This window comes from Megascapheus bottae, chromosome 3 (assembly GCF_031878675.1).
Source record: "Megascapheus bottae isolate mThoBot1 chromosome 3, mThoBot2.hap1, whole genome shotgun sequence".
NCBI classification, from domain to species: Eukaryota; Metazoa; Chordata; class Mammalia; order Rodentia; family Geomyidae; genus Megascapheus; species Megascapheus bottae.
The window spans coordinates 13,468,607-13,496,266 of NC_143511.1; the positions used below are offsets into that span (position 1 = coordinate 13,468,607).

General features: G+C 42.9%; 2 protein-coding genes across 17 annotated transcripts in view; one reads left to right on the forward strand and one right to left on the reverse strand.

Moving 5' to 3' along the window:
• Positions 1–22,464, forward strand: part of Cdc14b (cell division cycle 14B) — a 108,865-nt gene extending 86,401 nt beyond the window's left edge. For 3 of the 16 annotated variants that reach the window (XM_090329564.1, XM_090329552.1, XM_090329555.1), the window contains 2 exons: positions 16,493–16,552; positions 22,153–22,464. In XM_090329564.1, the coding sequence (XP_090185690.1) occupies positions 16,493–16,552; positions 22,153–22,357 (265 nt within the window). In that variant the 3' untranslated portion in view covers positions 22,358–22,464. Of the gene's footprint in view, positions 1–2,119; positions 2,265–6,514; positions 6,632–11,482; positions 11,549–11,843; positions 15,123–16,488; positions 16,553–17,484; positions 17,667–22,152 lie in introns of those variants that run through there. The other 13 variants (XM_090329559.1, XM_090329567.1, XM_090329554.1 and 10 more) reach the window with 11 other exon arrangements.
• Positions 21,902–27,660, reverse strand: part of Habp4 (hyaluronan binding protein 4) — a 35,250-nt gene continuing 29,491 nt past the window's right edge. The window contains exons 7-8 of the mRNA XM_090329568.1: positions 23,832–24,017; positions 21,902–22,076 (exon numbers count right to left, since the gene is read on the reverse strand). Of these exons, the coding sequence (XP_090185694.1) occupies positions 22,020–22,076; positions 23,832–24,017 (243 nt within the window). The 3' untranslated portion in view covers positions 21,902–22,019. The remainder of the gene's footprint in view (positions 22,077–23,831; positions 24,018–27,660) is intronic.

Sequence of the window (27,660 nt, forward strand, 5' to 3'; positions counted from 1 at the left end):
GAGAGTCTGTTTGATACTGACTTCCAGGAAACTAGTGAGTCCTGTCAAACCAGCCATTGATGTGATCTGCAGGATGGAAGGGCGATATCATATGTGCCAAAATTGATTGGCAGAGTCTGTAGCTTAAGCCATGCTGCTGTAGTTCCATGTGCACTGGTCTCTTAGGATTACATGAAATGATGCATGAAGAGGGGAATTGTATCCTACTTGGTAATAAGGAAGAAATAGATATAATTAGTATGGAAAATCCCTAAGTGCCTCTTAACAATGCTGTAGAGACAGATGTATGTTTCAACAGTGGAAAACAGGTTTTTATAACATGAGCTTTTACTAGGGAATAAGTAAAAAAAAATCTATACTACAGACGTGTTGACTCATTCCATTTCAATTTTAGGGTAATCGTTCATTCAGCAGTTGCAATTGAAGGTTGGGATAGAGTTCTCTAGTGTGTTCCTAAACTATTTTGTTTTGTTTAAATATTAAATCTGACAGTGCGTTATTTATTTTGCAAGAGGATTAAAATTAGGCTCTACAAAGGATAACTTGCAAGATGAAGTTAGGTTTTATTTGGAGTCCATCCTTTACTATTATCCTTTTCCACATAGATTGTGCCTAATACATTTATTAATGATTAGTTAAAAAAAAGTATCAGCCAACTTGATCAGCTCCAGTACCTGACATATAACAATTACTCAGGAGAGCCTTTGAATCAGATTGCACATGGATCACAGTAACAATTTGGAAATGCTATGTGTGGAAGGAGCTATTGTCTGTCCCCGTATGAGGAGATGTCCTTTCTTTCTGGTAGAACCCCAGACCTGGGATCAAGAAACAGAGTTTGCTGGAAACTAGTGGCTCACACCTGTAATCCTAGCTACACTGGAGACTGGATATCTGAGGATCATGGTCGAAGCCAGTCCAGGAAGGAAAGGCTGTGAGATTTTCACTTCCAATTAGCTACCTAAAAGTTGGAAGTTTTGCTATGGTAGGGGTGGTAGATCACTAGCCTTGAGCAAACTGAAGTGGAGACAGTACCCGGTCCTGAGTTCAAGCCCAGCACACAAAAAAAGAAAAGTATTGAGCTAAACATTACCTTGGATTACATGAGGAAAATATGTAATGTGATTGTATTAGCGAGATGTATTGCCCCGGGTTAGGTACACTTATATGCTCTACAATATCCATGTAGCCAAAAGTGTATATGAACTCTTGGTGGTTTAGGAGCTATGGTTGTGATATCATTGTGAAGCTCAATTTCTATTGGGCTTTGTCTCCTTCCATTTTTTCCCATTTCCCATAGTGATTTAATTTATTTTTAGTTTTGTTGTGTGTGTGTGTGTGTGTGTGTGTGTAATTTATACATTTTGCTATACCAATTTCAGTACTGTGAATTCATTTAATGTGATGTAGAGATTCAATTCAACCAGAGATTGCCTTTTCATTTTTTTATTACTGGCATTTAAACATAGGACCTATCAATTAACAGGTATTCTATCACTTGTGTCATGCCTCTAGTCCTTAAATTTTTTTTTGCACTACTTATTTTCAGAAAGGCTCTTGGCTTTTTACATGGGGCCACACCCAGACTACACAATCTGCCTACTTTAGCTTTTAGTCATAGATGATGTAAGTACTCACTACCACACCAGATTCTTCAACTGAGTGGAGTCTCGTTTTGTTTTAATTTTTTAATTTTGGCCTAGGCTGGCCTGGAACCATCATACTTTGAATCTCAGCCTTCCAAGTAGCTGGGATGACAGAAGCATATCACTGCATCCAGCCATCGGTTGAGAGGGTGTCTCTATGTATGCCTGGGCTGGTCTCCACTAATCTTCCTGATACCAGCCTCCCCAGTAGCCAGGATTGCAGGTATGAGTCGCCAGCATCTGGCTTGCCTGTAACCTATTATTTCTATATATCCAATCTGTTAAAACTGAAGATAGCGTTCTTTTTTTTTTTAACAGAAATTGGAAACTGTATCTTTGTTTCCCTTTTGCATCCCAGGTATTCTGGGGTATTTTAGGATGTGAAATTCACAGATGTCTTTATGTATTTATTATGTTACTTATTTTGGCAACCCAATATGAACATCTGTTCTTTCCCCTTCACCCCTTTCCAGATGTCCCCTAGCTGTGCTGACCTCTGCACTGTGTAGTGTTGTCATCTGGTGGATTGTGTGTGACTACATTCTTCCCATCCTGCTATTCTGTCTCGATGGTTTCAGAGCACACTAGCCATCAGGACCTTTGACAGATAGCTGCTGTGTAAGTGTCCCATTCCATTTTTCTACTGTCACTTGCTTCTGGTGTCTAGTGTGGTCTTCCATGATGTATGTTTTTTCTCTTTCGGCTCTCCTGGCTTTGATTTGACTGTTTTCAGAGATTCTTTGTCTGAATCTTGTCAATGAATGGGGTGGAGGCAGGGAGGGAAGGCCTTGCTGTTGATTTTATAGCAGGGATGTTAAAAATAACATGCCTTGTTTCTAAGTTCTACCTACCCGTATAAGTTAAGACATTAAAATAGAGAGTTCTCTTTCTCATTAAAAAAAATGTTTAGTTACTTTGGAATAATTGAGGTGGTTCCCCTACCTTCAGTATGTCCTCAACAGCCCAGCAAAACACAATTTGGGTTTTGCAGCCTTTTGAGGTTGGTGAAGGCTGGGTCCTGGTCTCTGTCATTGTACAACAGCTCTTCCATCTTTAATAAGCCGAACTGTCCCCTTCCTTTCCCTTCTCTTCCCTACCCTTCCCTTCTTTTCCCTACCCTTCCCTACCCCACTGTTTGAAACCTTGACCTTAGATGATAATAGGGAAGCAGAGAAGTGTGCTTTGTTTGTTTGTATTTGAGAGATTTTGCTTGAAGGCTCTGGGCTCTACTCTCTTTTTCCCAAGATAAGCAGCATGTCTTTATTAGGTAGCCACAGACAAGTTTGTGTTCCCTTGAGGTCTTTCATCCTTGAAACGAGCTGCCCACACCCTTCCCTGCCTTTGTGAAGACACTTCTCTTTGCAGAGGAATGTGTGGAACAGAGGCTTCTGTGTGGAACATTGGGGTTTAGATCCTCCCTCTCCTGGCTCTGCTGTGCTCCACCACCCTCTTAAGCCTGGACTGCATTCTTTATTTTCCTTCCACTCATATTTCAAAAATGTCTTTTCTCTTCCTAACTTGGACTTGGAAATCACAAAAGAACAAGGAAGTTCTTTCTAGGATCTCTTCCAAAATAGAATTCCTTTGCAACCAACTCGGGTACTTTGTGGTTTCATTGAGTGTTTTCATATGGCTAAGAAAGGTTAAGAAAAAAAATGGAGCTGAAGCCACTCTTCAAAATTGAAGAAAACCTGCTTAGCACATTTTTATTTTTGACATTTATTTGATTATCTTATTCAGACAACCTGATGGCCATATATCTGCACATATATATTTCTAATAGACGTTTAAAGTGTTTTTGTTTTCCTCTTATTAATAAGACTAAAGCACCATGAACTATGTAGATAGTTCTGTGTGGCAGAGATATTTTGAATGAGTGGAGTTGTTACTAATAGCCATGTGTTCTCCACAGTCTGTTTAAAAATGTCTCAACCAGGCTACTTCTTTTTCTGTGTTGTCTTTTAGATAATCTCTTATAATTGATGTTTGCCATTGCAGTATACAACCTAAGCATTCAATTTAGCCTGCCTATTTGGGATGTATAGTAGCAAAATGCTTTCTTCAGTTACAACAGTGTTAATAGGAATAATCTTCCAGTGACTTCTCTACCAAGAGTCTTTATTTGTAGGTACTCACTGCTCCATCCTGCTTGTTCATCTCTTGGCATGGGAGGGGGTCCCTTTGCTGGTAGCCTTGGACCCTCAGACCAGTATTGTACTTTACTTTCCTGTGTCTAGCACCGCAGGCATTGGTGGGAGCATAGTGGGTCCTCTGACCATTATCGAGGTCATCATTCTGAAAGGTCTAGATCAGTGGCACTTATGAAATAGTGCATAGTTATCCTCATGGATGATTTTCTTAGAAATGGACATTTTGGTCACATTAGTGATTTGTTAGGAGAGATATGGGGCTTTTCACTCTTGTTTTCCTATGTGCCTTATGTTGTAGATACAGACCTTTGAGGCATTGTAGTTCTCAAATCTGAGAGTGCTGGGGCTTCAGAGACTCTGCAGAGAGAACAGTCAGTAGGGTATCTAGCAAGAAAACAGGGACAGAGGAATCCTGTAAACAAAGACTGGAAAAAGAACATATCCTGAATATGGTTGGGAAAAACCGTATGTGATTGGCCTCATTTAGAAGGTGGAAGGCAGTGAGTCTCCAAGTTCCTCATAGCAGGGAAACACTTCACTCTTGCCAGCTTCCCTTACCTAGTCAGGCGTTACTTCTGGGCTATCAGTGATAATATCCTAACTGCTGGGGTTTTTCCCACTCTACTGCTACATAACCCAAAATACGATGATTGCTCCTTTACTAGTACACATTACTGGAGTGTTCCTGGTGTGATTAAATCCTAAATGTCTGTCCTTATCTGAGTTTCAAAGTCTTACAGAAATAATTAGCTAATTGTATTTTATTACACCAACTTTATAGAAGAAAAATGTAAAATAGACTTCTTGTCTGAGGAAATCTACCTTGATTGAGCAGTAATTTCTTATTTTGAATAGAGTTTAAACGCTTCAGTAGAATTTAAGAAACGAGGAATCAGATTTCCTAAAGAGGCAATATATTAATTCTTCTTTTTTCTCCTATAAATGATTTTGAAGCATGGAAGTTATCCACATTTTGGGGCATCAGTGAAAAAGTAGGTGTAGTATTTCAGGACCCTAGTATTGGCAGTTGAGAGGGAGTGGCTGAGGGGTAGCCAACTTGTGTACTGGGCCAGGGCTTCAAAATGAGCCATGGGATCATCTCGGATTGCTTTGGTTTTTCTCTCTGCAAAATTCTAGATTCAATATGTATTATAAATAAGAACTACCTTCTTACTTTGTATAGGGACTTTTTAGAAACGAGATAGGAGGAATAACTTTATGTCCTTTCACCTACTGTAGGGTAACTGTGGTGGACAATTGATTATTTCAACTAAGAAAAGAGCATTTTGAATATTTCCTGTACAAAGAAATGATAACATATCTGAAGTGACAGATCATGTGGTTACCCTCATACGATGGTTACACACTACACGTGTATTAAAATGTCTCATTGTGTCTCATGACTATGTATAGCTATTATGTGTTCTGTTTAGAAATGGTCTTTTTAGAAGAGTAGTTTACTAACGCTCATTCTTAGGAGCAGTCAGTCCACTTCTTGAGTCCTATGATGACCGCATCTGCACACAGTTTGTATTTTTAAGAACATTCAGTATTTCAAGTGACCAGGCTTTGTAAGAAGTGCAGGAACAAATCCTGACTAATTTATCCAGGATTAGAATCCCTGCAAGTATCTGAGGGTAGGTCTTGTGGGGCCTGAAGGTACAGCAGTTCCTGTTGCCACTTTGCCTTTAGCCCGATGGCCCAGGCTGTGACTTAGCTTCAGACTGCTGGGGCCCAGGAAACACACTGCTTCTCTGAGTGATGAGCTGTTTGGCCTTTTACTAAATGTCCCATGAATAATCCTGTCACCACAGGAGTTTTACTACAAGAGCTTGGTATTAACTGCCATGGTAGTGACACAGGCTTTTGAAGCAGGATTGCTTATTAATGTAATGGCTTCTTTTGGATCCTCATGAGTTGACAGTCTTACAGGTTGTAAGAGGCTCTTCTGAATGCTTTTCAGATTGGGAAGCTTGACATATCTATCAACATATGTACCATTCAGTTTTTCAGCAATGACTTACTGAAAATCATATCAAATCTTTGGATGCTTTGTAACTTTTCCCAGTGACAATTGAATGAGGTAAAAACAAAAACTTCTACTTCTGAACCTGGTGTTCCCTGTGTCATTTATCTCTTCTTTCTGATTCATGAATTTGCCTCCTGATAATCAGCTGTCAAAGGAAGATTTTACAATGTTCAGCTGAATTTACATTCATTGTTAAGGTACTTAGAGAATTAGTAAATACTGTCTAGACAAAATGAATTTTGGCTTCAGTGTATATGTTACGCAAAATTATTATTTACTTAGCATTTTTACATTGCTCTCTGACCAATGGTTTATTTATGTAGCTCTTTCCTAAGTTTATATTCCTATTGCTTGAAAACATGACTACAAATCTCAAGTTTCTTTTTACAGATGTGTTTGACTGATGGATTTCTTTGGTTTGGGAGTTGCTTATTTATTTAGTTGCTATTTGTTTTCCCAAAGCAAAACACCCTGGTTATCTTCAGAGGGAGTTGAAATGCTTCAAAGGCTTGGTATAAAAATATATTTTAGGGTTTGGGAGGTTTGTTTTGGTTTTTACATATGGTTATGGGAAATCCTATGGATTTACAAAAGCAGTTTGGTAGCTTAAGTGCCAAAATGCCTTCATCTTTCAAGTATTTCCAGATTGTTTCAGTGAATATAATCTCATTTTTTCCGACTGTTTTCAGAGTAATTCTTCAGTCCAGTGTTCAGAGCTGTAAAACATCTGAACCTAACATTTCTGGCAGTGCAGGCATTACTAAAAGATCCACCAGATCTGCTTCGAGGAAAAGCAGTTTTAAAAGGTGAGAAAAGAATCCTGTTCTTCTGAAATGTTCCAGGAACCAGTTTTCGGTTGAATTTCTTTGAAGGCAGAAGGAAGTAGATTCCCTGTGATGGAAATAACTAATCAAATGTGTTTGACCTGTTCACCTATGAGAATATGGATCATTTGAATGAAGGCTTTTATATTATTTTGTTGTTCGGAGGAAATTCTTAACGTTGAAAATGTGTTCTCTGGATTGTGATAGGGAAAAGTTGAGAACTTTTTTCAATGAAATATTTCCAAAGCCCTCTTTCAGGACATGAAAGAAATACTGCCATCCATATAGCAGCTAGAGCATAACTGCTGGAGAATTAGCTGCAAATAAAACACACTGATGAAAATGTGCTAGCTGGTCGGTTTAGAGACCCTTCTTGATCTAACCACTTGTTGTCTTCTGCCACAGTCCTCTCCCAAACTACTGCTACTCTAATCTTTGGAACATCACCTGTCCCTTCCATAAAGTACAGGCAGGGGTGAGAAAATGGACAGTCCGGAGACGAAACCAATGGCTCACATTTGTCTTGGGATGGCTCATTTATCATGAACTAGAAGAGGTATTTAGAAAGCAGCTCCCTCTTAGGGGAAGAGTAAACACCACACTGTTGTCTCAGAAGCGGAAGGTGAACACCTTGCTCTCCCTGTTCAAGCCTCCACGCCTAGTTTTGGCAACTTAAGGAAGACTGGTTTTGTGGTAGTGATGAAATGGATCCCTTTTAATAGACCATATATGCCCTGGAGCTAGAACCAGATTTTACAGTCTTCTCCACAGCATTTCTTTTTTTCCCCATTTCTCTGCATGTTGGAGGGTTGGATTCACAGTCCTTACTGTCAGTGTTGACTTGGTCTCTGGGGAAGACATTAGTAACCATGAGAACTCAGTGTGACCCTGGAGTTCCCCATGACCTGAGAGCAGCACTTGGCATTAGAAGGCTCCGTTTTATTCTTGTACTTCATTGCTGATTCTTTGGTAAAATTTTATTAGTCACTGGTGATAGCAGTATATGGTGCCTCAGTGTTAGCATTTGAGAATTGTCTGCATTGATTTATAATTTTAATATTTAATTAGAAATACACCCAATATCTATACTTTTTTTTCCCCAATCCTGGGGCTTGAACTCAGGGCCAGGGCACTGTCCTTGAACACTTGCTCAAGGCTAGTGTTCTGCCACTGGAGCCACAGTGCAGCCTTTTCTGTGTATGTGGTACCAAAGAATCAAAACTCAGGGCTTTGTGCGTGCTAGGTGAGCGTTCTACCACTAGGTTATGCTCCCAGCCCCTTGAGGCTTTTTGTTTGTTTTACTTCATGATTTCACTTGACAAGAAAACTAAAGAGGTGTATAAAGGAAGAGAGATTTAGATACACTGTAATATAATAGCACAAGGTTACTTTTAACCTCAAACTATAGGAAGTGAACTAAAGATGGTTAAATCATACTAATGTTTTTGATAAGCAGCCAGCAATGTTGGAGATTGATCCTAAGGTCTTGCTTGCAAGGCAAGCACTCTACTATTGAGTTTCTCTAGCCCCTACCTCAGAATTTAATAGCTTAGACAAATGCCTCTGAAGCAATAAGTAAAGAAATCCACTTATAAAAATCTTGAGGTAGTACTCTGATGTAATTGTCCACTATGTATATTAGAAATGTATAGCTAGCTGAACACCAATGGCTCAAGCCTGTAATCTTAGTTATTCAGCAGGCTGAGATCTGAGGATCGTACCTGGAAGCCAGCCCAGGTAAGAAATTAATCAGTAAAAGCCACAAGTGCAGGTGAGGTGAGGCCCAAAGGGTAGAATGCCAGACAAGTGAAAAAGCTAAGGAACCTAGACCCTGAGTTTTAGCCCCAGTACCAGAATCCTCCCCCCGCCACAAAAAAAGGAAGAAAAAAAAGTATAGCTATATACTATTTACAGACATAATAAATTTACCATAACATTACCATTTTTACTTGTGGGTGGTAGGACAGTTAATGAATTTTTTTTTCTTTTTCTAACTTTTCTATAGTAAATGGCAGGAAATGGAGTATTTTTACACTTTATCATCTCTTACTCTTTTAATTGTGCCTTTTTGCCTTTTGAATCATTACAGAGGAATAGTCCAAGAGCCCTGAACAAGCTCACTGAGTTGTACACTTATTTGAGGTGGGGTAGCTGTGCATCCATCTCTGTGTAGATCCGATGACTTTTATGTCACGCACATGTGCTCCAGTTATGTTTCTCTGGAGAAGTGGTTCTTTATTGCAGTGGGCAATTCCTGAGGGCCTACAGAGAATGCTTGGAGAGTTCTGAAGTTGATTTTGGGCTGAATAAGCTGAGCTGATTGGCAGATGGGCTCAAAGTGGTTTCCAAGAAGTTGGAATGATACTAAAAACCAAAGAGATCAAAGGGGCTTTCAGAGATGACCTAAGAGCCAAGAAGTAATACAGAGAGAGCTCAATGGGTTTCACAACTCACCTAACCTCCCTCCTCTCTTTTTGGCTTTGAGAATGTTGGCTTGTTTTGCATCATTATAAGTGATACCTAGCAGACGACAGGTGGGATTATATATAGTGTGCTCCCCTTCCCATCTGCTTCTAGGAAATAATGAGAATGGGAGACAGCCAGACTGCAGGTCTATAGTTCTTACCTTACTTCATATTATTCATGTTTGGTTGGAGTATAATGAAGGAATTAACATATGGGTGCATAATCTGATTTAGGAGAAAATAGTATGAGAAATTCTGAAGTACTGAGTTGAAATCTTATCTTTACAAACAGCTGTCCAAAAGTAAAACACTAACCAGCAGACACCTTTCCTGTCAGTGGACCTTCGGGGTGCCAGGTTCCCTGCTGCAGGGACCTCTGGGTGGGAGGTTTTCTCTCTTGCAGGTCTGCATTCTCACTCATGGCCGTCTCTGATGTGTAGGAACTTAACTGCATTCCCACACCCTTGTGTGTTCTTCAAGGCGTCTTAAGGTGGAAACCCCACTAACTTCCTTTTGCACTGAATTGGCTCCTTTTATTTTTGACAGTTTACTGGGAGACTCCTCATCTTTGGAGAATTTTAACCCAAACTCACTAAAAAGCATTACTAAGGTCTTAAGTAGTTGTTTAGGAAAGAACTGCCATGTGTCTTACAGCAAAAGATACTGCCTTCGTGTATCTCTTTGAACCTAACTTATGCAGCACTTGGCACTTCAGACTCATAGTGGAGTATGTGGCCTGGATTGAAGTGGAGAGGGCAGAGTACAAGCTGATGACATTGTAACTCTTTGTCCATCCTTTTCTCAAGTTCAAAAGGGAAATTCATGGACTTTTACAACTCAAACTTTCTATTAGAGTCACAAATCCATGTTAATGTCTGTCTGTCTGTATTTTTTTTTCTGTCTTTCTTCTTTCTGTGCCATTCCTGGGGATTAAACTCAAAGGCTGGGTGCTATCCTTGAGCTCTTTTCTCAAGGCTAGCCCTCTACTAGAGCCACCGCCCCACATCCAACTTTAGCTGCTTAATGGAAGAAGCTAAGAGTCTTACAGACTTGGCTTTGAACCCCCAATCTCAGATCTCAGCTTCCTGAGTAGCTAGGATTACAGGCATGAGCCACCGATGCCTGGCTAGTGTTTCTTTTAAGAATGAGTAAATCTAGCCTGGTGTGATGGGCATTCTTGCAATCTGGACACTGGAGTGGAAGAGGCAGAAAGGCTGCTCGTTTGAGACCCTATCTACAAAACCCTATCTAAAACAAAAACAGTAGCAAGAATATTAATACATCTAGTAAATGATTTGGCTAAATAAAATTTTAATGTCCTCCAATAAAACTCTGAAGAGCACTTTCAGATCAAGTCTTGAAACTATCATCACACCCCTCAGTCACCTCGTGTGCTAACATTCACCTCGGTTTTGTCTTTATACAGATGTTCTGAGCGCGTGTTTCTGGAAGCTTTTGTATTTCATTTTCGTTACTTCATCCCATTTTCTAAGAAATCTGTCGTGTGGATGTGATTTTTTTTTTATTCCAAGTGGTGTCTTTGGGAATCGATGTGCTCCTGCTGCCAGTGCAACCAACAACCACAGCTTTTTCTAGGGGGTGTGGGGAGGGCTGGGAAGAAGGTGGATACTCAAAGGTTTTTTTTTTAAACCTCCAAAATCATCAATGTTTTCATGATTCCTTCCTTAGAAATGGCTCCATTTACTTCTGACTTTATGAAAGTCACCTCCATTGTCTCTCACCCCAGGGTCTCAGATCTTGGTATGTGTTCCATGGCTGCTGGGCTTTCTTTCTGTTCTGTCATTATCTCCAAAAGCACATCAATGTAGGAGTCCAGGATGTGGTCTCCCATTCTTCTGTTAAATGCTGGTTTCCTCTGATCTTTAAAAGTATTAATGTCCCTTTGAAATTCCAGATATTTTCCCACTTAGCTTCATGAGCTGATGGAACCTTCTTACTCTATACTTTGTTGGGGTCCCTAAAACCAAATGATCATTTCAACATCTTCCGAGTGAGGGGTCACCTCCAGATTGGAAGTGATTTTTCTCTCTTTTGATTTTGTTTTTCTCTCTCTCAGAAAAGTTGCTATTGAAACAAATGTGTAGTAGAACCCTTTGGGGAAGGAAGGAAAGGAGGAAGATGGAGTAGGAATCAGGGTTGATGGATGGCTTGAAGAACAGGATCCTTGGATGTGCCTGCTTATGTAGGGCCCTCATAGGTAGACCACAGTGCACCTAGGAAGGAGGGGCCTGACGGAGCTGGATACTACTTGAGACACCAGAGCTTTTTCTATGACCAGATTCTGTCTTTTTGGAATCGTCCAGTAATCCTTCTTTCTCTCTTTTGGTTCTTCCCACTTTCCCCACAGCCTGGCTCCTCAGAGGGAGAGAAGGAGGAGGAGCACTGTGCAACAAATGCCTCTGGTGGCGTTATGGTACTTTCACTCTCTGCGCCCTTGCCCTCCATCTTCGTTTATTTATTTTTTTATTTTGTTGGTTTCTTTATTTTATTTTATTTGCAGAACTGAACCTTTTTCTGCTCTGCCTTTCTCTCCTGTGTGTGTCTTTATGGTTGGTATTGTATTGTCTTCTCGAGTATTTGTCATTAAAAATGATAAAAAAAATATTTTAGCATGTCAATATTTTTTATTATGTTGCCTTCCTTGTCTTTTATAACTACCTCTGGGATACTTAAAAACCTTCATGGTAAATTTTTTTTTTCCTCCTCAGTCCATCCATTTCAAGGACTAAAACAGTGTTGCGTTAAGTTAAAACCAGTGAGACCAGAAGTGAAGGAAGATTAGTAGCAGAAAACTTCAACAGGATATAGCACAAAACTAAATTGCAAAAGCCTTAGTTGCTTCCCACCTAAGAAGTAATGCACTGAAGAGGGAATGTCTTTGGAGTTTGTCACTCAAGAGTCTTGGGCGCCATCGGACGACTGGAAGGGCTTTTCCTTCTTTTTTAGAACTGTCAAGTTGAACAAGAAGGATGCTGTTGTACATGTACGTAGTCTCAGGTGTAAATATCCCAGCCCTCTGCCAACCAGAGGGCTGTCCAGTCCGCGTGGTGCATGTGTTTCTGTGAAGGCAATCACATTCGCTGCTGGCTTCCAGATGAATGCTCCATCTGATGAAGGGTCCTTACATATTTATTTTCTCCCTGTGACCCCTTTGTGGAGATTCGTAAAGATGAAGCCAGTTCTGCTAAAGCAGTATTCTGTTAATGGGATACTATTTGGTTTATTTGTACTTATTGACTCTGTACTATTGTTGTCATGGTCATTCTGTAACGTACCCAAGCTGTTTGTCTTCCACCAAAGAGTGCTTTATTGACAAGAACCTGTGAAAAATCACTTCAACCATGTTGCATGTTGAAATACCAAGAGATACTTGGATCACCCCCAATTTGCTAGAGAATAGTGATGGAAGCTTTATAAGACTCTGAAGGAGAAGCTGGTATACTTCCTCCCCCCACCAGCCCCCACCTCCCAATCAACCTATGGCCATTCACACAATCATAATCTTCCGTTCTTCCGAATTTCGGCTGTACGTGAAGCAAACGAGTTGTCACCTTTGGCTAGGAAATACAACTCTGTGCAGAGTGCCTTCACCCCTCCTAGGACACAGCAGAGGCTGTGACATAAAAATAACAAAAATGAAACAGGACCTGTAATGAAAGAAGATTTGGCAGTCATTCTCATTACTTCCATAATAAGAAGTAATGGCTTTACTTACTGGTAACCAGTTTTTGTCTGTCCTTGTTTAGAGGCTGGAGGGTTTGCAATATTCTAAGACAGCCATCCTAAGACAGATGAATGTATCAGAGCAGGTAATTCCACTGAAGAAAAGCTGCCTTTCTCACAGTTGGGATAAATAGGTTAACATTGGTTAGTGTAGATAGTAACTAATAGAAAGACAGTGGCTCCCCCGTATCCGCCCTTGGAGTTGAGAACTGGCTGATATTCAGCAGGAATGGAGGAGGACTAGCCACCAGGGGCAGCTCTTTCTCCCTCTGGCAGGATGGGAGTGGGAGGGCCCACGTTTAAACAGTGGGAACTAGAAAACAGTGGTGGTTCTATTCTGGAAGTGAATAGGCATGTGTTCTCAGTGGGAGGAGGAACATTCCATTGACTGTGCTGAGAAACAGCACAGTATGCCCGTGCATACAATACTTAATTCTCAGGGCAACTCTTCTTCCCCTAAACACTTGCAAAGGTAGGTGGAGGACCACACTAACCTCACAGTCTTGCTGGCCTTGTGGGCTCCCCACCTGGGTCCTGTTGAGGTCCGTCCTTCCTGAGAGTAAGCCACCTGGGGTCTTCATCAGGAGTACAGCTTGGGCTTCAGTGGTAATTAAGCACAGTGTTTTTTGTTGTTGTTTTTTTGTATTGAAAAAATAAAAATTCATAAATTGCCTTTTTATATGTTGGCCATTCAAGTTTCCGCCTAAAATTGCTATCACTGTGGTTCCTATATCCCTAGTTTAACTAGCTCACCGAAATTAGCCATAGGAAACTTGTGGCTCAGTGAAGACACACTATTTGAATATCCAGGTGACTAGGACAAAGCTTGGGATGGATTGTATAGCAACAGTGATGAACTTCCTGGAGAGTTAGAAAGTCTATGGTCTGACTGATGGAAAGTTCTTTGAGCTGTGAATAAGAGGGGACCCTTGCCCTTGATCTGAAACCAACATAACACCCAGAATCAGGATTTTAATTTCAAGTACTTGTTACAGAAGACCCTGTTGCATATCAGATGGAGAGGTTCTTTTAATGAGAGTCATAGTTTTGCTGTTCCCAGTGGAGTTAAAATTAAGAGGTGAATATTTATAGGTGCCTATGGAGTTTTCTGAGATCTCAGATCAGCAAAGGTCAGGGAATAACCAAAGGAACTGGGCTCCTGGAAATGTAGATGTGGCTGGATCTCTCCTGCCAGCCGGGAAGTAGAGGTGATGAGCAGTGCCTCATTCAAGGTAGCCTTACCTGTCCACTGTGGCTGCTTCCCAGCCACATGCTGCTCTACCTGTCTGCAGAATTCTTCAGTTCTAGACTTGATGCCCTCAGCCTAGTCCCCTCCTGCTGGCCCCACACCCTCCTACCCCTTCCCAGGGGTGGTTTCTACCTCTTGACATGGGTCCAGACAGATCGTAGAGGTGAGTCTTCCCAAGTGCTCTCATGAGACCAGTGCACTTGCTCCAGTGGAATGATCTGGGCTTGTGAACCTGCCGCTCCTCTGGGCACTTGTGTGAGGAGTTCCCGGAGCCTTCCATTTGGCTTGGATTCCCGGCCATGACAAGCAGTGTACTCATTTACTGATAGTCCTATTCGTATAATATTCTGAAACTTGGGATTCCATTTTGGAAAGCAACTCATCAAAACCAACCTTAAAAATGCATTGTAATTTTTTCATGATTATTTTCTACTGAAATGCCTCAGGTGAGGCTAGCTACTGCATTTCCATTTCCCCTGGATTGGAGGATTCCCCATGAGGCTAAGTGGACGTACTGCAGATGTGGTTCCAAGAATGGACAACTCACCTGTACTGTGTAGAAAATTACCTCTTAATTACCCAGTAGAATTAACAGTTAGCAGACATTCATTGGAGCAGAGTACTGCAGTTTTATATTAATAACTTGCAGGCTTTTATCTAATGTGCACTCATGTACAGATTATTAGAAGTTTTAAAATGTTACTGATTAATCAGTATTTGATCAATCATTGTCTTGATTTTTTTAATTAAAATGTATATTTCTAATCATATTTTTAAAGCTGAAAGAACTGGTTGAATGTTTATTTTCCTGAAGGTATTTTTAAGATAAAAGCTTCATAATGCCTTGTATACTTTGCATAGATGTGTAGTTTGGTATGTATTGTCGCATTTGAAAATCTTGTGTAACTAGTTTTATACAAAGTACTGAGTAGTGGAAATTGCATAATTATAATCATGTAATTAAAAATATTCAACAGTTTTTTTGTTTACTGTATTCACTTATGGAGTATTATGAGTTATGGTGGGCAGTGGTTAAAACATGAAGCAAAATGTTGCCCTTCTATATTGGTTGTTAAGGCCCATTGTAACAAAATCCCACAGGCTGGGGTTGCTTACACAGAAAATTCCCTCACCACTCTGGATGCTGCAGTTCCAACATCACAGTAATCAGTAAGTGGGTTTGTGCTGCGGTCTCCTGTTCCCACACTTCCCTATGGGAAGTTCCTGAGGCTGTGCTGAGTGATATACATACATACTGAACACCGAGTCAGCAACTCTGCCCAGGCCAAGGTTCAGTGAAGTTCATGAGTTCTGGGAAGGGCTACTTTCATAGGAAGCCAACTGGTATCTAGTTTTCAATGAAGGGCCTATGTCTACCAAAGCTGTGCAATGTGGATGCATGCTGCTCATGCTCCTGGCTCTCTAGTCCTGCTGACTACCGTCTGGAGCCACACTGCCCATTGCCATGTGGATAATTTGCTAGTCCCTGCTGATCTATTAGTGAATGAGAACAGGATTCCTATTTTAGAGAATTGAGAATTAAGTGAGATAGTATATAGTGAGGGGGGCACATAAGTTTCCATAAATTATTTCGTTGCATATTTAGATAGGTTTTATACCAAATTTTAGTCCTCCTGGATCTGATACTTTAGAAACATGAGGGTGCAACTTGTGATGGTGTAAGCATTTAGAGGTAACATTTTGATTCAAAGATGGGAAATCCTTCCACTAAAGGTGAGTCTCTTAAGTATGAGGGCAGGCTGAGGGGCTGTTGATGGGGATCAACGGTTCGTCATAACCTACATGCTCCCATCTGTTCCTCGAGATAGCAAGCCCAGATGGAAAAAGTTTTTTCCTGGGCAGTGCTGGTTATTTTCTTAGTACAAATCCTGATGTAAGAATTTCTGGGTGAAAGATGTATAAAAATTTAGAGTATTTTTTTTTTTGGTGTGTGTGTGTGTGCGCGCGCACGTGTGCGCATGCACGCGCGCTGCATCAAAGCACAGTTGATAGGATTGTTCATAGTAGATTGAGGGGCCTGCACTGTTTGGGACCAAATCTTGGCTCTATCTGCTGTTTAACTGTTTGATTTGGATCCCTATACCTATTTTCTTCCAAATGGAGGTGGCAGTATCTCTATTACAAGGTGTGTGGCAGTTCAGTCAGTTAATATTGGTTAGTCACTTAATCACTTCACAGCATATTCAGTAAAGAATAAAAACATGGCTGTAATGCTTTCCACCAGTACCATGACAATGTACAGTCCCCCATGCTCCCTGTCCCCTAGACACTGGTCCCCTGTGGATGAGCAGGTGTTTCCATACCACTCCTGTAGCTCACCTGTTGAACTTGTGTCTAACTATGTCTCATCTCTTTGCCAGCAAGTCTGCATGGCTCTAACATGTGCCTGGATGACTGGTGCTCTCAACACACTGAAGTCTCCAGGTAAGGAAGCCCCTGTCCAGGACCAGGCCCAGCCGCCTGTGTTTCCCAGTTGCTCACTGTGGCCTCTGATTCAGAATGAACGAACGTGGGTAGGGTGTGCATGCATGTACCAGTCTTAGGACTTGAACTCAGGGTTTTGGTGCTGTCCCTGTTTCCTTTTTTTCTCAAGGCTAGCACTCTAGCACTTGAGCCTACCGCTCCACTTCCAGCTTTTTGGTGGTTAATTGGAGATGAAGTCTCAAGGACTTTCTTGCCTGGCTGTCTTTGAACTATAATCTTTTCGATCTCAGCCTGCTGAGTAGCTAGGATTACGGACATGAGCCACCAGCCCCTAGTCCAAACATGTTTTTAAACACACTTTGAGAAGGAAAAGCATGGAGGTGTGGTTTGATTGGAAGGAAATCCACTGTTTCTTCCCATCTTAGGTGTGTTTAACAAGGTAACTCTTCAGACAGGACAATTCCTTAGATGGGACTCTCCAGAGAATGCAGCCCGTCTGACGTAGCTGGTACCCCACACCTACTCACAGTCATGCTCTTAGCTGCTGGATGGCCTGCCGCACCCCTGACACTTGCCGCTGGAAAGCATGCCCACAGCTGCTCCACAGCCCCAGGTGCCTGCTGACAGAAAGATTGTGCTTAGAGAGAGTACAGCTCTGGCTGGTAGTGGGGCTTGTAAGTAATCAGGAGACCAGAGGCCCCAGAGGCTCCAGCCAATGTCTATTGTCCCTGCTTCTGGAAGAGAGGAGTCTTATGTCCTCTGGCAGCAGTGGAGGGACTAAAGTGGAAGTGGAGCTGGCTCATGGCTGTCATGCTTTTCTGAGTGCTTGTGCTCTCGGCCCATGTACAGCTGAACCTGTCCCCTGCCCTGGCACAAAAGCTCCCCAAAGTGATACCAGTGGTGGTAATGTAACTGCTGTTTCCCTTTTTCAGTGATGGTTGGCTGTCTCGGGCTGTAACCTTTCTAGACCGGCTTTTGCTCTGGCTCGGGATCCGCAGGGCCTAGACCTGTGGAATAAGTCTCTCCTGAATGCTCAGCGCTGTACTCCCCATCGGAAATCCTCTCCACATGTAATTTAAGTATTTCCTTGGACTGGCCTTAGCCCCTCAGCAAATGTTTCTGCCTCATTTTTTACTGGGCGTTAGGATTTCAGCTCAGGTTCTTTCTTGAGGTGGCCTTGGCATGGTTAAGATGAAGGTGCCAAGCTGAAGGCCTCTCTGGAAGAGTTCCACTTCACATCCATTAGGGCTATTGCTAGGATTCTCCTCCTTAGCCTAGTGCCCCTCCACTCCCCAGATCAAGTTATTCACCACTTCTGAAGAGGCATGACTCACCCACCTGTGGCCTCACTGGCTGGATCCCCCCTTCCCCAGGTGCTCTTTACATGTATGCCAGGTGAAGGAAATTGTGTGTGTGTGTGTGACAGAAATGTTCACTAGGTATCCCAAGGCCCCCTTTGCCCTGTGGGAATTCCTTGACTATTTCGAAGCTGTATGTTTTCTAATAATCAGAACGTCCCCATCCTTCCTAGGCCCATTTCATGTGATAAATTTGAGTGATCAAGAATTTAGGACTTTAAGCTGGGCTCAGATCTGTAATCCTAGTTATTCAGGAGGCTGAGATCTGAGGATCACAGTTCAAAGCCAGCCTGGGCACAAAAGTCCATGAGACTCTTGTGGCCAATTAACTACCAGAAAACCAGAACTGGTGCTATGGATCAACATGGTAGAGCACTAGCCTTGAGCTGAAGAATTCAGGGACAACAGTCAGGCCCAGAGTTCAAGCCCCAGGACTAACCCAAAAGGAAAAAAAAAAGACTTTCTACGAGTAGTTTTCCTCACTGTTGCTGATGGAAGCCCAGTGGCACCGTTCCAATAAGACACCAGCACAGCTGTGCAGGCTATGTACCACCCTGCTTCAGGGAGCACCTGACAGTGAAGTGGATGCAGGTCAAGGGGCTTGGCAGGATGCAGTATGGATACACAAGGGCCCTTGGTTCTTTTAGCGGGATGACAGTTCTCAAGATTTTCCTTGCCTCCCATGTTTGAGAACTCTCAGAACCCCCCAGTGGGGGGATTTATGCACAAACTGATACCTGTCTTCTCTTTCAGACATTACAAATGGTTCTGTGCACTGAGCATTCTTGCTCAGTTGATTGAGCTGCTCACCCCGCAGCGTCTGCTTTGCCTGCAGTATCACCAGGTGCCCAAGCTGCTGTGGTTTGGTCGGGGAAATTTCTGTCATGTCATGGGGAATCTGGTGTTGGCGAAGTTTTCCTGGAGTAGTGGGAATGGCCAGGACAGAGGCAGCAAGAGCAATAGCCTCTTTAGCCTAAGGTCACCTGCCAGGCCTGTCTCTGTCCCCCTTTCCCACCTGCCCCTCCTCACTGATAATCTGGGATCTAACATCTTGGGGCTTTCCAGTTTTGTTACCTCTCCCTGCACTGAGGTTAACCCAGCACACCTGCTTCCTTGTGTAGAGAACACAAGGGTGGGCTGCCAAGTGCCACCACGACCCTCTGAGTGGCTGAGACAAGCACATGGTATATAGTGTTTCCCTATGTACTGCTGAGGGGCACGTGGAGAAGGAACCTGTACCTCCATTGGTTTCTTTCTGACCTTGGGCTGACACAGTGGTAACAGAATAGTGTTCATAAGCACCTAAGGCATGCTTATCTCTGATGCAGGGACAGGGAGGCAACAGCTTATCTTTCAAAGATGGGTGTCCAGTCTGGGGTGGAGTGCTGCTTAAGGGCCTGAGACACTGCTGCTGTGGTTTCAGGAGTTCTGATGCTAGTTCCTCTTTGAGGACAGGCTTTGGAAGGAAATGGTTTGATACAGGCAGTGATTACAACGAAGTTCTGCCTTTCGTCTGTACCTCCAGCCTTTGCATTCACATAAACACAGGCCACCTCGGGACCCACCCAGGCTCATACCAAGGCCCATCTGCGTTGTTTGAAGCACCCTGAGCATCCCCCACCCCCGCCATGTCAGCGGGGGTGGGGGATGCAGAGCTGAACTGGGGAAGTCACAATCCTAGCCAAACCAAAGACACAGCAGGAGCAAGGGCCAAGTTTTTTTTCTCCAAATGAATCAATGTATGTAGAGGTGGCAGGCTGGGTGAAGGACAGGCCTGCAGCAGTAGGAAGAGGGTACAGACATGAGTCAGCCGCTTCCTTGGACTTGGTGACATGGCTGGGGTAGTACTGGAGGAACAGCTCTGACTGTACATGTGAAATGACCATGATCCACCACGGCCTGCAGTCTCTAGATGACCCAAGGTAGTAGGAACCAACACGATTTGAACTTCAAAGGACGCCCAACCAATACCATACAAAGGGGGTACTGGCTGTAGATTATTTAACAAAGCAACTGGGCCAAGTGTTCAAACCATCTGACTAGCCACTCACAGGCTAGTCAGTCTGCCTGTCTAGCAGGCAGACACACCTTCTGCATGAGGCTTCCTGGTCTGGGCCTCCTGGTTATGGTGCAGGTTCTCATCCAGTCAGAGCAGCATGTCAGCCTTCTTGCAAGGGACAGCTATTACTGTCTGCACTTGCAGCTTGGCAGGGATCAGCTCAGAATCAGGTAATAGGCTGATAGCCTGCCTAAAAATTCCAACTGGCCTCAGCCCTATTTACTGGGAGATCACTGGGGCCTTACAGACTAGTTTTCTGCTGTGGACTTCATCTGCTTGATTTTCAGTCATGACACGGCATGACTGTGCCTTATTCACTGAAAAGGACCAGCAGCAAACTTGGATGTAGAAAGTCCTGCCATGTATACAAGCTCCAACACAAAAGGCTTCCTCAGCCCTTTGCTTCTGCTCTTGTCTTTATTGGGGAACTCAAGTTGTAGGCACAATCTAGAAAAGCCATAAAAACAGAATCTTTGTCCACATCATCCAATGAACAAACTTCATTACAGAAAGCGCCTCATCAGGCTGGGCAAACATAGGCTACAGCACTCTATACTGAGCCACAGCTCCACTTCGGATGTTTTGATTTATTGGAGGTGAGGGTCTCACAGACTTTCTTGCCCTGGCTGGCTCTGATCCTCAGTCTCCTGAGTAGCAACAACTACAGGTGTGAGCCACTGATGCCTGGTGTTAGGCTATAGACTTTTTAAGATCACAATATGAAAGGAAGTTGTCTTAAAAGTCATCTTGTTTTGGCCATTCTTCAAAGCCCAAGAGTAAGGTAGATTGACTTAATGTGAAGCTGATCCAGCCTGAGTAAGTGGCCTAGCCTTCATACCACATCAGCTCACAGTGATGACTCCTGGGGAAAGGGAAAAGAGCAAGTAGGTATATGCCTTTAGCATTCACTCATTTCATAACTAGGCACCCACGGCAGACAGCCGTGCAAGGCAAATATCCATGACTGTGACAAGTCTCAGGATTCATTAACAAGGTCATATGTCCTTTCTGCTGCTTGCATGATCAAAAGAATTCAGTTTTCTATACACAAAGTTTGGAGGGAATACCAACCTTTATTAGCTCTTAGGTTCCATTTTCCAGAGCCACCTTAGACAATGCAGCAAAGTAGGAAAGCTCAGGCCTCAGTCCACAGTGTAGGATCCTAGTGTGACAGGCTAATAGGAGCACAATGAGGCATTCACCAGTGTCACAGCTGCCTCTGTGTGGAGGAGGGGGATAAGACACAGGGAGAGCACGGCCCTGGATCCCAGGGATGGGAACCAGAGTGAGTAAGCCAAACTTCCCACTGAAGACAGAAGAGCAGCACTGGAACTGGGGTGAACCCTGGCTCATGCACACAGGTGTTCTATAAATATTCAGCTGTTGAATTGTGACTAGTTTTAGGGATAAAAGGATACATTTCTGGTAGGAAACCTTTTCATTTGGTGAATGACATAATTTTTAAATCATACTTAATACACATCCTAAAAACCACTCTAAATATGCATGTATATACTAAGTGTGTGTGCACACACAAACTACGAGGTAGTTTAAATCACCATTAAAAATCAAGATGTCTACTTTGTCACAGCGTGGTGATCACTGCCTGTATGACAGCCATTCAGAAGTACTGGCTGAATGAAAACAGGAATTTACAAGTGAACAATCTGTGAAAGCTAGGCTGTGACTGCTTTAAATGGATAGTTCAAGTTCTATTTCCTGTAATACTAAAGGACTTACCTATACAGCTTTCTACTAAGTAGTCTCAAGATATTTTACAGCTTAGCTTACTCCACACACTTCGGTGGAAGATTCATTATAATCTCTATGTACATATTCTGACACTGTCCCTGAACTTCCCTGGGGGTTGCTCTGCAATACCTGAAGAGACCTTACCACCCTCCACCCCTCAGAGCAAAGAAGTGCAATGAATTCACACGACACGCGAAAAGCAACATCTATTGTTCTTAGAGTTTGACTCTCTTCCCCACCGCAAGCAAAGTCTCTTCATAGGTACACCAGTGCTGCTCCACGTTACCAGGGAAAGGGCTCAGGCCAAAGCAGGGAAGTCTTCCGGGTCATCCGGGTTGGGGGCAATGTCTTGAGTCTGAGAAGAAAACAAAGACCTGAAATTAATAGTGGTGTTTTTTGTTGTTCCTTTTGTTTTCCCAATCTCACTGTAGCCACCACCAGCACCACAGGAGTCTCAAGGGGAGACAGGGCCCGCAGTGGAAGAAAGGACTCAGAGTTGCTGTCATTAGGCTAATTCCATCTCCAAAACAACCAGCAAATAGCCAAGTGTTCCAGCACTATGAGCAAGCTGAGCAAGAGCTGCTGGCTTCAAGTTCAAATCCCAGTATCTTAGAAAAAAAAGAAATCACACATTAGCAATTATGTAGATTTTAAGTCAAAGCCCATCAAAATAAGTACCAGGAAATGGGTACTAGCAAGAGGGGTGGATGGGGCCAGGAGGAATGGAGTAGAAGAATGAAGGGGTGGAGAATGCAGGTAAGAATTCATTGTATACATTACAGAATTCAGAAATAAGGGAGGGGGTCGGTCAAAGAGGGAGGTGTGAAGATGTTGATGTGGTGACACAAATCAAGATGCATTGTGCACATAAACTGCTTTGTTAAATTGCAAAATATTCAATATATAACCTAGAATGAAGGTTGAGGGGTGGGTGAAAATTCTTGTTGAAGCACAGGGAAGTCTGCTGCACAGAGCTACCCAACAAACATAACCATCAATGTTGGGCACCCAAGATACCATGCATGAGACAGTTCCTGCCCACAAGAAGCTCAGAGATTTTTAGGGAGAGGAAGACAGAAACTTCAGTCACAGATGTCCAGAGAACTGGGGGTCCATACGAAGGGCACTTTACCAGGCATTACAAGATGTTCACTACATGAGCAAAGGGAACACGCTGGCTACTGTGGCCTTGTGAGTGGTGGAGACTGTAGTAGCAGGGATGAACTGTGTGCCAGTGCCAGGATGCCCACTGCCTCCATGCATTCAGCATTCTTTGAAAGGAGTGAATATGCATTTTCTAACTCTGGACCTAGATGCTGTCCCAGAGCTCTTCAGCTCAAGGCTACCACTCTGCCACTTCCAGTTTTCTGATGGTTAATTGGAGATAAGTCTCTCTCGGACTTTCCTGCCTGGGCTTGCTTTCAACCCTCCTGAGAAGCAAGGATTATAGGCGTGAGCCACCAGTGCCCAGCAACACACTTGCTTAAGTAAAAACAAACTATAGATACATCTTCAATGGGGTCCAACCCATGCTCCAGCTTGCACCCACACAGGTTGACTCAAGCAAGCTGCAAGCTTCATGCTAGAATCCTACTATGTTGTGTGTTTATTAATCCTACTGGATGGAGGGAATGCTTCAGAGAAAAGGCCCTTTGTTTAAAGACCTTACTAGTCTATGGGGAGATGTGATTTAAGAAACTACTAAGTTTCTAACTAAGTGACGCTGGAAGAGCCATGGCAAACCAGCTAAGAACAACCAGCACACTGAAGCCTGTGGGGTGAAGAGCTCCAAGTCAGGCAGTGTGGGTAGAAAGCAGTAGAGTAGCAGGGTGAGCAGTGGAGGGGATGTTGATAGCCTTGAAGGGTCTTGAAACATTTCCCTGGGCCTAGGGCATAAAATGTGACCACAGTTAGTTAGCAGCCTGTCAGGTGGTCTGCTTCCATCTGGAGCTGGGATGCAGATTAGAAGTGAGTTTTTCTCCAGTTCACAGTGGGCAGATGTTGGGGCCAGGGCTACAGAGGGCTGACTGATGCCCTAACATCATGCTCACACTGGCCTGAGAAAGTTTAAAAATTAGGCCCACCCAACATGTATACCACAACTACTTACCACTACTTCTGCTCTGGGCCCAAAGTTCTCTGCCCTTCTGATCCTTCCTCGGCCTCCCCGGATACCACCTCTGGCTCCACGTCCAGGACGAGGGAGGTTACCAAAATTAATCTCCAACTGGGATGTGATGTCATTGGCAGCTTTCCGGAAAACATGGGACTCATCCTCATAGTCATCCTTTACCATCTGAAACCCAGTGACAACATCAGACACAGTACCTCCACTGACTCACTCAGCTCGCATCGAGGACACAGCACAGGACACCTGACAGACCAAGTGGCACTGCCAACACAAGCAGTTCTGTGCATTTCATAACCACATTCGCCTAGATACAACCAATCCAAACATCTCTGAACTCACTATATTTCAAGTATGCCCAAATTTCTTTGTTTAGCAGATTAAAATTCAAGACTTAAGTAACTACAATCAATACAATTTTTTGGAGTTTGTTTCAGTATGTATATTATTTTATATACATTATGAAGAGGTGCTTGAGTATTTTGATTTACCTTTGAGATTCTCCCGTAAGACTATTCTCTTTTGGTCTCACTATTTCTAGAATTCTGTGTAGTTTTTCATATCCCAGGGCATTCCACATTGGGGAAACATGCATCTTTTGTGTTTCTGATCTTGGCTTGTCTCGTTTCACATGATTTGTTCTAGTTCCACCCATTCCAATACAAATATTTTGAAAGTATATTTTCCTGAGATTAAAGTGCCTCAATTTCTGTTTTCTGAGTTACACATAAATACTACTATGATAAATAAGGAACAATCACACTTTAGAAATAGAATTTAGGAGAAATTCTTTCCAATGGGGGTGCAGACTGTACAAACACCATGTGTTGAAAAACTGCAGGATTTAAACAATTCTGACTCTAAATTTTTTTTTGTTGGTCATGGGACTTGGACTCTGGGTCTGGGCATTGTCTGAGCTCTTCAGTTCAAGGCTACTGAGCTACCCCTTGAATCACAGCACTACTTCTGGATTTCCAGTGGTTAACTGGAGATAAGAGTCTCAGGTTCTGTAGTGCCTGGGCTTGCTTTGAACCACAATCCTCAGATCTCAGCATCCTGAGTAGCTAGGATTACAGGTGTGAGCCACCTCGCTCGGTGTTAAAATTCTTTTGTTAAGTTACAACACTAGTGGCACTTGTGTTTTAATCCAGAACCTTGCTCTTAACTAGGTAGGCATGCTATCATTTCAGCCACTCCCAGCCCTAAGGGTGACCTGGATAGCAGTCCTCTTATTTATGCTGCACATGTAGCTGGGGTGATACCCATGCACTACAAGAGTATCCTGAGCTTTTTTCCTGAACTGGTCTCAAAGTACAATCCTCGCAATCTCAGCCTCCATGTAGCTAGGAATATATAGGCATGAGCCACCACACCTAGTTCTCACTAAAACTTAATGTGATTTCAGTTCAAAATCATAGATAAAACCTCATTTTAAAGTCTAAGCCTCTAACGCATGCCAGTAATCTTACATAAGAATTTCCAAAGTGTTATGTTAAATATTTCTCTAGCAAAACTAGAGATGTTAGGTAGATGAGCCCTTGAAGTTTAAAAGGGTGAAGGAAAGGACAAGTCAAGAGGACTAGCACAAACCCACAAAACAAGAGGCAAAATAAGACAAACTACTGCCTTAGAGAACTAATGCTGTCAGTGTGCAGCAGCAAGAAAGTGCTGAAGAGTGCTGCAGGCTATCTCCCAGCACCAGAGGAAACCCAGTGCATCAGAATGAGGAGTTCCCACACCACCCAAGGCGGGGCCTCCACTACTTGGTTGGGCTGGCTGGCCAGGGCCAAGGTGCTCCTTGTTGTCTGAACTTTGCAGACAAAAAAAAAAATCCATGCAAATAAATGTTATTCCAAGACTTTCCATTGTTTCTTACAATGGACACGAGCAAGGTGAACTAATGACCTAACAATTTGACTCATGTTGTAACAAGAACAATTGCTGGCTAAAATCTAAAATGCCATAAGATTAACAAAGACCAAAGACAGTGCTTTTACTGACACCAAGCTGTATGACTCAGCGAACCCAGTTGCTTCAAATACCTCCCTTGGAGCCAGGGAGGATGAATATGATGTGGATTTAGGAACACCTTCTATTTTTACCTGATATGTCGGCTTCATGTTTCACAGTCTGATGGCACAATTGTTTTCAGAGCTTTATTCACAATGCCCAGAAGAATAAAGAACCACAGAATAGACAAAGTAGCCAACCTAGTAGCAAATGGGCTTATAAAACACCCCGCTGTGATTGAAAAGACGATAAGGCTCTGGTCTCCTGTTTCTAAAGAGACATTTCTGGTGAAGCATTTCTAACCTTAGTAGTAAGGCTTCCTATATCCTGGACTGACCAATCCAGAAGGCAAAGAAGAGACTGTATCATAATGAGGCTCTAAACAAAGTATTTAAGGAATACAACTATCTAATGAACTGTTACACTTTGGATCCTAAATGTTCCTTTAAGACCCATATACTAAAGGCTTGGTCACCACCTTATGGTGCTGTTAGGAGGCGGTAGAACCTTGGCAGGGGGTGGGGAGATGAGGGCAGAGGGAGGAAACACTGGAGGGAAGGAAGTTAAGACACTGGAAGTGTGGCCTGTGAAGGGAATATTGGGACTTTTTTGTGTGTTCTAGCCACAATGAGGTAAACAGTTTCTTCTGCTATATGCTACCCAAGGGGAGAAAATAACCATATAGTATAGCTTCTGAACCTAAGCCAAGACAGACTTTTCCTTCTTGTAAGTTGTTTATTTCAAGTATATTGTCACAGTAACAGAAAACTGACTGACAAAGGAACACAAATTTATATGATACATTAATTGGGCTTCCAAGTGAAATTCAGGGACTAGCCAGCAAAGAAGAGCTTGCTTATCACCATTATCTATAAAATGAGTGGTTATTTGTACAATGAGTAGTATCAAGCTGTGTCTGAATAACTTCTAAATTCTATGATTGGAATGATCATGTACCCTTAATATCAGTAACTTAGAAGGAAGGTGATTTAAATGACCCCAGGGTCCGCCTTATCAAAACATGCTGAAAGCTGTTTTCCCTGAAACATTTCCTTTTCAAACTTGAGACATTTAAACAATAATAATGTTGGAACTAGAAACACGGCTCAAGTGGTAGGGCTCCAACTGTGAGAGGACAAGGACCCAAGTTTGAGCCCACAGCAGGCACATATACCCACAAGAAAATACCTGAATACAAACCATGAAAACAGATGGACCCCCTGAGCAAGCACAAGTTGGTGGACTGTGCTGTCAGGCCCCTGAAGAACATCTCTGCAGTTAGGCAGAGGGAGCAAAGTTGCTAAACAAATATGGAAAAGATGATATAGTGTAGACCCCCAACAATAGTTAAAACAATCAACTACTCCTGAAACACTAATCAAGAAGTAGAGTAGAGGAAGCCAGGGGCAGGGGCTCAGCATGGCAAAAAATCATCTCAGCCAATGGCTAGGTGCAGTGGTACATGCTTTTCCTCCCCAGCCACACAAGTACCACTACTAGTAGATCACAGTGTTGGACGGCAGGGTATAAAGCAAGACCCTATTTTTTTTTTGCCAGTCCTGGGCTTGAGCTCAGGGCCTGAGCACTGTCCTTGGGCTTTCTCAAGGCTAGAGATCTACCACTTGAGCCTCAGCACCACTTCTGGCTTTTTTCTATGTATGTGGTACCGAGGAATCGAACCCGGGTCTTCGTGCATACTAGGCAGACACTCTACCACTAGGCCAAACTCCTGGCCCCGCAAGACCCTATTTTGAAAATAACCAGAGATGGTTCAAGTGGTAGAGGGGCTGCCTAACAAGCA